The sequence below is a fragment of the Mus pahari genome, chromosome 22 (assembly GCF_900095145.1).
Source record: "Mus pahari chromosome 22, PAHARI_EIJ_v1.1, whole genome shotgun sequence".
NCBI lineage: Eukaryota > Metazoa > Chordata > Mammalia > Rodentia > Muridae > Mus > Mus pahari.
The window spans coordinates 6,462,535-6,472,188 of record NC_034611.1 but is presented as its reverse complement, the minus strand read 5'-3'; the positions used below and the strand labels follow the sequence as shown (position 1 = coordinate 6,472,188).

General features: G+C 39.1%; 1 protein-coding gene across 1 annotated transcript in view; it reads left to right on the top strand.

Annotated features, from left to right (window-relative positions):
- Prex2 (phosphatidylinositol-3,4,5-trisphosphate dependent Rac exchange factor 2) overlaps positions 1 to 9,654 on the top strand; it is a 300,320-nt gene that overhangs the window by 63,642 nt on the left and 227,024 nt on the right. The window contains exon 2 of the mRNA XM_021221903.2: positions 8,828 to 8,899. Within this exon, the coding sequence (XP_021077562.1) occupies positions 8,828 to 8,899 (72 nt within the window). The remainder of the gene's footprint in view (positions 1 to 8,827; positions 8,900 to 9,654) is intronic.

Genomic DNA, 9,654 nt, shown 5'->3' with positions numbered 1-9,654 from the left:
AGGGAGAGGGAGAGGGAGAGGGAGAGGGAGAGGGAGAGGGAGAGGTTTATTTTGAATGTTAGTACACTGTCACTGTCTTCAGGTATACCAGAAGAGGGCATCAGACCGAATTACAAATGGTTTTAAGCCACTATGTGGTTGCTGGAAATTGAACTCAGGACCTCTAAAAGAGTAATCAGTGTTCTTTATTGCTAAACCATCTCTGCAGTACCTTTTATTTTACATTTAATACTTAAATGTAAAGCTATTTAACTCTACTGGTAATACTTTCATTTCTTTCCTTTTTGGTTCACACTCACTATTGCCAGTCTCCTGTGTCTCAAGTCCTGTGTCTGATGCGTAATGTTCCAGTCACATGCTGACAAGTGATGGAGACACCCAGGAAGATACTGTTTTTTTTATAGGGTTTTGACTTTTTGGGGTCAAGTAGAGAATGATAAATTGTTTTATCTTCATCAATATTTTTTAAAGATTTATTTATTATTATATATAAGTACAGTGTAGCTGTCTTCAGACATTCCAGAAGAGGGCATCAGATCCCATTACAGATGGTTGTGAGTCACCATGTGGTTGCTGGGATTTGAACTCAGGACCTTTGGAAGAACAGTCAGTGCTCTTAACCACTGAGTCATCTCTCTAGCCCCCATCAACATTTTTTTATTTCATTATGTGTATGTATGTTTTGGCCACATATATGTCTGTGTACCACGTGTATGCCTAGTGTCCATGGAGGCCAGAAGAGGGTGTGGGAGCCCCTGGAATGGGCATTACAGAAAGTTGGGAGCCAACGTATGGGTTTTGGAAACTCAACCTGGGTCCTCTGGAAGAAAAGCCTGTGCGCCTAACTGCTGGCCCATCTCTATGGCCCCTTAATTATCTTCAAATCCAGAGATTATGACTAAAATTATCTGTCTCTGAGTTGATCATGAGGTTCAGTTGGGATTAATTACTCTGAAACAGGAGTAAAACATTCAGTAGGTGAGCACATGTAGAAAGTGTCAGTGATGTAACAAATGCTTTTAGCCCAGGACTGTGCAGAAACAGATGACTGTCCTTGGGGAATTTGGCACTTGATTGTTTAGATGTCGGTGCAATTTAGGCTTTTATCTGAGTAGTCCAAGTGTTGTACATTCTCTTTCATGACTTTTAGGTTGATCAGTACCCTTGAGGATGAACCTTAAATGGTACTGAAGTACTAAACAGATGGCTTAGTATTTCCAAGATTTTGTAGTTTTGTCTGGATGGAATGTTGCCATGGTAGCTGAGGGACAAATGATCATCTCTTTTAAAGATGAAAAGATGCAGTTTATATTCATTAAACAGGTGCAGCTCAGAGGATGAAGACACACAACCCATTTTTGTTTTTGTTTTTAATAGTTATGGTTCAGGGCATTACAAAAGGAAACACACTACCAACTACCTTGGAATAGACAGCACCTCTCCCCACAACAAAAGGATTATCTGGCTCCAACTGTTAACAAGATTGAGAGCCCCTTCTGTCCCCAGGTGGACCAGAAGAGAGGGTCATAGCCTATAGTCCACGCTGCTTGTCAATATTTTGAGAGACAGAACACTCTTAAGAAATGTATAGGTCATAGTGTGTGCTCTGAATTGACTGACAGCCACTGCAGAGCATTTGTTTCTTTGTTCCACAAGCTTACTGAACACTCTGTCTGTCTACCTGTCTGCCTGTCTGTCTGTCTTATTTTGAGACAGGGTCTCGTTGTATAGTCCTGTCTGTTCTGGGATTCACTATGTAGAGTTGCTAGGAAACATCATATTTACTTGAAATATGATTTTAAGACAAACTATAGTTTTTGTTCTAGAGTATTCGGGTATTTGGCAGTCATTTGCTCAGTAAACAAAGAGAGCCTCTCCCTTCTAGAGAAACAACTGATAGTATTTTTGGGGAGTGATAGAATTCATGCTTGCAAGTGAGCATTGAGTTTTAGGAAATGAGTGTCAATCTCTGGGAGTTGACTGTTCTCTAATACTTTTTGAATTTTCTGATGAGCTAGATACTTACGTGATTTTTCAATAGTATCTAGTGACATATGTCAATATTTAGGAAATAGATAAAAGTATCATTGAACTAACACTGAAAATTTATACATTCCCACATGAATATAAAATCCCTTTATGGTAGACCAGTGAATTTTAAAGTTTCAGTGATTTTACTGACTATGTATGGGTTCCGTTTCCATATTACTACTAACTTCTAAGAAATTATAGTTGATTGAGCTTGGTAATTCATGTAAGTAGAATAACCATGATTATCTGAATAAGTGATACATGTATATTTCTGTTTTAAACATACATTTTAGTAGGTTGTATTTTCTCTGGATAATTCCACTGAAACAACACATCACAACAATTTTAGCACACATTAAAATCCAGCTGTCTTCTTTTATGGTAATAATTAAAAAATTGCAAGCATCTCAGGCTGTATACATTTAAGATGACTTTACTTATTTATATGTGTGCCTAAGTCTATGTGTGTCTGTCCTTGCAGGTAGGTGCAGGTAGGTGCACGTGGTGCACTTAGGCGCTAATGGGGTCCAGAAGAGGGTTTTATATGCTTTGGATGTAGAGTTATAATCTGTGAGCTGCCTAGACTGGGTGTGGCACCTGAGCATCCATACTCTCAACACTCAGCCACCTCTGCAGCTTCGAGTACAAAACTTCTCACAGAAATTATTTTGGGTAAAAAAAAACTAGTATCTTTCTAAAACTGAAATGATGTTATTTATATTGATATATAATGGGTTTATTATTAATTTTAAATATCTTAAAATAAATCTATTAAGTTAATAATTGTTATATTGTTTCTGTTTTAATTGGTAATATGTTAGATATTGACAGACATATACAGAAAAAAAGCTCTTTGGAATTCACCATTGTCTTTGCAAGTATGAGGAAAAACAGCTGCCGAGAACAGTGCCTGGTACATAGCAGAAACACTGCTGAATTTCCTGAGCAGATTGTTGTTAGATTACAGATGTTGATAACATCATATGAAGACATATGGGAAAGGAAGAGCGCCCTCTCCAGAACTTAGGATTCAGGAAGGGAGGCCAATGACAGCAGGAAGTATTTACAAAAACTGGGTTCAGGAAGCCTATTGCAAGGTGAGCATGCCTACTGTAAAAGACCCAAGTCAGGATAGTGGGAAATCCCGTAACTTGTTTCATGCAAAAAATTATTAAAAATGTGTGAAATTACCTTCAGGCTGTGCTTGCTAGTTATGCGCTTCCCATAAATAAGCTTTATGTTCAGTCACTTCAGCAGTGTATCCCACTCTGTGTGTGTGCAAATATTCAAAAATCTAAAAAATCTAAAACAACAACAACAACCAACAAAAACTCCCCAGTGTGAAGAACTTCCAGCTGTAAACATTTCACATGAGGTGACTTGACTGTGTGAAATGTGAAAGATTGTTGGATGCAGTGGTTTTTAAATATACCTTCTACATTGTCTGCTATGTTCAGCAAAACTTCTTTAGACCTATTATATACCTACTACTGGCTCCATGCCCTCACTTCCACTTTTCCCACTGGACTGCTCAGGCTCTCCAGGGACCAAATGTGTTTGCTTCCTCTTGCTTGCTTGGTGTTCAGAAGCAGTAGGTCCCCTCCCTGTCTGTAACCTTCTCCTGCCCTGGTGTTTGGGACACTATTCTCTTACTTTCACCTTTCTCTTATTGGAATTCTCGTCTCCTGTGCCTTTTCCTGACATGCCCTGCATGGTGGAGAGGCTCTGGTTCTTTCCTGCAGCCTTTGCCATCTTCTTCTGCATACTTTCTTTTATGGACTAAGACTCTGTCTCCATCCTTTTCCAAGTTACATCTTCAGGCCAGTGACACTGAGAGCTGCTCTCACCAGAGAGAGCACAGGAGAATCTTTCAGAACCCCAAATGGTGTGCCAACTCCTTGGCCAGGATCTCCATTTTGGTGCTCAGTAGACATTTCAAATTCCACATGGTACCACCAAGCTAATTTTCCTACTCCCAGATCCTTTTTTCCCTTGAATTTTCTCCATTCCCTGAAAAGACACCACCATCAACTAGATGTTTGAGTCAAAGCAAGCTTGTGTGATTTGGCAAGATTTTGTATATGCTATCAGAAAAACAAAATAAATTTTGTTGCTAGCCCAAAGAATTGACATATGATAATGTTTCAAGTTTAAAAGGCAAATGGAAAATATTTGTCCTTAATATTTTTTACATCTATTTTCATTGAATGAGTAATTTTTTTTCCTTCAACAGTATCATCTCTCTTGAAATTTGTCCTTTTCATTTCTTTCTTTTTTTAAAAAAGATTTATTTATTATATGTAAGTACACTGTAGCTGTCTTCAGACACTCCAGGAGAGGGTGCCAGATCTATTTACGGATGGTTGTGAGCCACCATGTGGTTGCTGGGAATTGAACTCAGGACCTTCGGAAGAGCAGTCAGTGCTCTTAACCACTGAGCCATCTCTCCAGCCCCGTCCTTTTCATTTCTACATGCAAATTCCTCCCTCATTCTTCATAGCCACATTTCCGAGATGATCTAATGATGCTGAGATATGTCCATATGTTAAATATTCATGGGAGTACCAAGATTTAATACTTACGTGATATTGTGAATTTAGGTTGAAATTGAATGGCTAGAATCTAACGTGTAACACACTAAAACTTGAGAGTCTTTTCAGAGAGATGCAGATCTAGTTGGTGAAAATAATAGGAAAGGCAAAAATTAGCTCAAGGAGGTGCATTAGAGCCTTGAAATTTCTAAATACGAATGCATGCCAAGAATGAAGCTATGTGGGCTTTGCATGCTATTGGATGGTAGCAACACAATTGGGGCATCAAGGAAGGGATTCTTGTGTTTTCCTCATCTACCTAATGAGTTTCTTCTTCTCTTGGTAGCAAATCTATGATATTTTAGTGTTATTAAGCTTTAGTTAGTATTTGAAATTTGACATTTAATATAAGCTTTTGCCTAGCTTGTAGTTAGAATAAAACAACATGGAAAGAAGATACAGAGAAAATGAAGCATGTGCTCACAGCTGGGAAAAGATAGCCCATACTATGGGGCTCTCAGAAAATGTTGTGTTGGAAGCACTGTTGGAATGCAGAAAAGGGGAGCATGTACTGGCACACATGTGAGCTGCAAGGTCCTCGGAGAAGCATATGGAAGCCTCACTTTCTCCAACTGTTGTTTGTCTATCTTGTCTGAGCACCTGCTTGCATTCCCACAGTTGATGAAACCTAGATTGTGACTCTCCAGGGAGGCATCTCCTGGCTGGTTCTATAAAACTCTAAGTTGCTGGGTAAAGGGGTCACACACAGAGATGAATATTTGATGTTGAACTGAAATAAAAGATGAAATGAGAGACTGTCTTGCCACTGCAGTTCATTTGATGAAACTTCTTTCTGATATATTGGCAGTCTTTGGAAAGATCAACAAGGCAGCATTTATCAGAAGGTAGGCTCTGGATCTGATTTATCAGAGCCACCAGAGTCCTGTTCATAGTGCAATCAAAACCAACCTTCTTTCTCAGGCTCCAGGAAGAGTCGGGAACCTTTGTTTAGACTCTCCATGTCTCAAACACAACACAATTCATGTGAACCATGTGCACTAAGTGCTGTTTTCCAGGGCTTATTTGGAGCATATTTGTGCCAAAGCAGGAAGGATCTAATTCCAGTGGAATTGTGGAATTGGGCAAATGATAAATGCTTAGAATTTCGTGTGAATTCTGTCGCATGCCTTTGTGACTGACTTGCTGCTACTTCCTTAGTTGCTCTGAGAAGGCTTCATGTCCAGGCATTAAACTCTAAGAAACCTACTGAGAGAGCCTGTTAAATAGGAATTCATGTAGGTCTCCAGGACAGAAGACTTAAAAAAAAAAAAAAAAACCCAGAGTTTTCATGATTGCACATTCCTAGCAAGCCATCTAAAGTCTGCTTCTCCTGTTGTATAAAACAGGGACTTGGGGAGTGACTGGGCAGGACTGCTAGTGAGTTCCTGGTTCCTTCCCTATTGTGGCACGTTCCCCAATGTCATGCAGGGCAGAAGATACAAATGTCAGATGTCTAGGTCGTGTACGTGATTAGTTTTTACATGTTTTCTTCCAACTCTTATTTTGACTCAGTTTTACAATTTCCAGGATTTCATTTAGTGTTTGAAGAGTGTGCTGGGTCCTGTTTATGAGGAAATGTTTATAATTGCAGAGGTGAAGTTTAAGGTTTGTTTGCATGCGACATTACCTGTTTACTATGTGGTCAATATGAAATGTAAACAAGGCAAGAACAGCATTCTTGTTATTGTAAAGCTAAAAAGAAAAAGCCGAGGATCATGCTGGGATGAAGGTTTGGAAAGTATTCAAGAGAAACAAATCTGAAATTAAATTGAATAATACTAATAAAATGAGTCCTTAAAGCTATAAGATTCAAATGTCCTTTTCCTCTATGGCCAACTATGTATAACTGTAACAATATTTCAAATTATAAAAATTATCTGAAAGCTATAAAGTGGTTCAAAAATTATAATATAGCTTTTAATATAATTAAAGTTATGCCAATACTTTTGTATTTGTTTTATTTAATTTGATGACTGCAAGAGAGTTGAGTTATTATTTTGTAGCTAGGGAATCTGAGGTATGAACTGGATGAATCAGGAACAACAAACAGTGCTGATGGTAGGGACGATCTGGGGGCTTCCTTGTTTGATTTTGTTTCAATAGGCTTTGTTTTTAAAACAGAAGTGATAATGTGCTTAGAGCCAAATGTTCAAAACGTGTTGAAATGTACAGAAGTCCCATTCCTGACCTCTAGGCAGATATAGCTACTGTTTGCAGTTTTGGAGTATTTTGGCCATTTTTTTCCTCAGTGTTTACATACATTGATATGCTATATGTAACATTGATAGGAACATGTGTCTATAGATATATTTATGCATATACACATATGTACACATATATACAGACATATACATACATATATATATATACTGTGTATATATTTATATGCCAGTATGTTACTTTGTGAATTTTTTCACTAACTTTTCATGAATATCACTCATGTATACATGTATGTATTTATATACATATATGCATATATATGGGAATTGTTTTCAGTACATTCATGTCTGACTGGGCTTTTCCATCAAAGTTTGCAATATGAATGTACTACAGTGTATTTTATGCTTTCTATATGTGTGGGTCTTTAGTTTTATTACTTTTATGACTAATGAGTATTTTTATCAGAATATAATTCTAGGACAGATTCTTAGAAGTTACAGGAAAGTCCACTTTAAGAGTGACATATATTCCCAGCACAAGGGAAGGCCTGGGCCAAGTAGTGGGAGTGGGTGGGTAGGGGAGCAGGGGCGGGAGGGTATAGGGAATTTTCGGGATAGCATTTGAAATGTAAATAAAGAAAATAATAATAATAAAAATTATACGATGTAAAAAAAAAAAAGAGTGACATATATTGTCAAGTTGTCTTCAGGATTGCTTTCCCAGTTGTTATTCTTTCCAGCAATGCCTTGAGGGTGATAATTTAGGGACATTATGATCAGTGTCTTCAGCAGCAGCAGCCTTAAGTGTACAAATATAACATGTCAAAGATATGATTCTTATTGTAACTTTTATTTTTTAAATGTCATAGCCAGAGGCACCCTGAACTTCATGTGCCCTGGGAAGTTGCATACCTTCACTAGGCTCATGGTGGCAGAGTTCTCAAGGCAGACCAAGGACTGATGATGTGCTGGAGAAGCTACAATTGAACAACATCCCCACATGATCTTATCTGGCCATTAAGTAATTTATGGATAATGTCTTGAGAACATAAGCTAAGTTCCCTAAATGCATAGTTCCCTTTCTTTTTAAACCTTTCACTTTTTAAGGCTCACTATATATCAAGCATTCTTCTGTATGTAGCCTTTAGCAAAAGCCTAATTATCATTAAGAGTTTCAGTCTAAATATTCTAAATACAACACCCCTCCCCCAGCCCCTTTCTTTCCTGAAAGCTTGGCATTAAACCCAGGGACTTGTGTCTGCTAGGCAATTATGCTACCACAGAGCAGCTTTCTTAGCCTTTGTCTCAGTCTTAGGCCTACCATAGACCAATGAAGAACTCTAACCTAATCCCAGAAACTTAATGTTTTGCTTCTTATGAAGTATGAGTATGGTGAGACAGAGGTGGGAAAGGATCTTTCCTGCAAGCAGTTACTGGCAAGTGTCCCTTAGTGTGCTGATGATCTACTTATCTCTCTTTTCCTGCCCCTCCCTCCCTCCCTCCTTCCTTTCTCTTCATCCTACAGTACTAAGGGAGTTACTTTAGAATTTTAGGTCCCTTTGCCTTTTTAGTTGAAATGTCATTTTTCATTGTATTTTGGTCTTTCTGTGCTTTGCAACACTTAAAATTTAGGAAGCACCTGATCCTAAATGTTTACCCTTGAATTCTGAGAATCAGGTGGATGAATTGAATTCATATAGACTGGATTAGTTTTGTCTCTGCCTCAGCATTGTAACGGAAGTAAAGTTCTGAGGTCAGAGCAATAGAGAACAATAGTCTCACATATTATTGCAACACTATTATACTCAGCAATTAGAATTTTAACCCCCAGTTTTGTCTGTTTTCTTGAGACAGGGTCTCACGGTATAGAGGTCTGGCTAGTCTGACAATCCTCTGACACTCAAGTGTTGGCATTACAGGTGTGCTTTGCAATGCCCAGTGGCAAGCGTTGGTGTTTTGTATGGGACTTAATCTCCTTCTGCTCAGTACCAAGTCATTCTATGGCATGACCTTTGCCCTCATAATGTCTTCTCTGGTTTCACACAGGCCTTCTTGCATCGAATGAACCAGTGTGCAGCAGCAAAGGTTGATAAAAATGTGACGGAGGAAACAGTGAAGGTAAGCAGGCAGCTTTCGTCCCTCAGCCAAGCCTGGATAGCATGAAGGTGATGCTGTGTCCCCACGGCAGCTTAAGCAACTCAGACAAGCTAGGGGACCAGGAAGATGATGCTGTGTCCATCAGTTGTTCCTGCAGGGTTCTTCAGTTTAGTGCCAGCTCCACTGTGAGTCCCTGTAGCAGTGACTTGTGTTGATAATTTGAAAGAGGGAGCTAGGGGTTGGGGAGGGAAAGGAAGAGGGCAGGTTACATGTTGTAGAAAATTTGTTTTCTTTACCAAGCTCATGAAACCATTTGAAAAGATGAAGAAAAATAAGAATAAGAAGACAATAACTTCAGTATCTGTGGGAAAGTTGGGTCAAATGGCAGACAGTTGCCAGAGTGGTTCAAGAAGGCAAGAAATGGGAAAATGGGAATTCCAGCCTCTATAATCTCTAATGAGCAAGATTTGGATGGTCCACTGGAGTGCAGAAAAGATTGTAATCCTCCAACACAGAAGTAATACCAGAAGCATTTCTTGTAAAACATAGGCAAGGGTCCAGGGATGGGGCTTAGCGGCAGTATGTGTTCTGGGATAGTCATAAGGTCACTGCTGTCATCATAGGAGCCAACTGAGAGACATTGCCGATTACCCAGGTGGCAGAGGGTTGCTAGAGAGTATGTAGTGCTTGGGGGTCTGGATTCCATCCCCACCCCACCCTAATATACATCCCCAGCCATGTCACACACACACACACACACACACACACACACACAC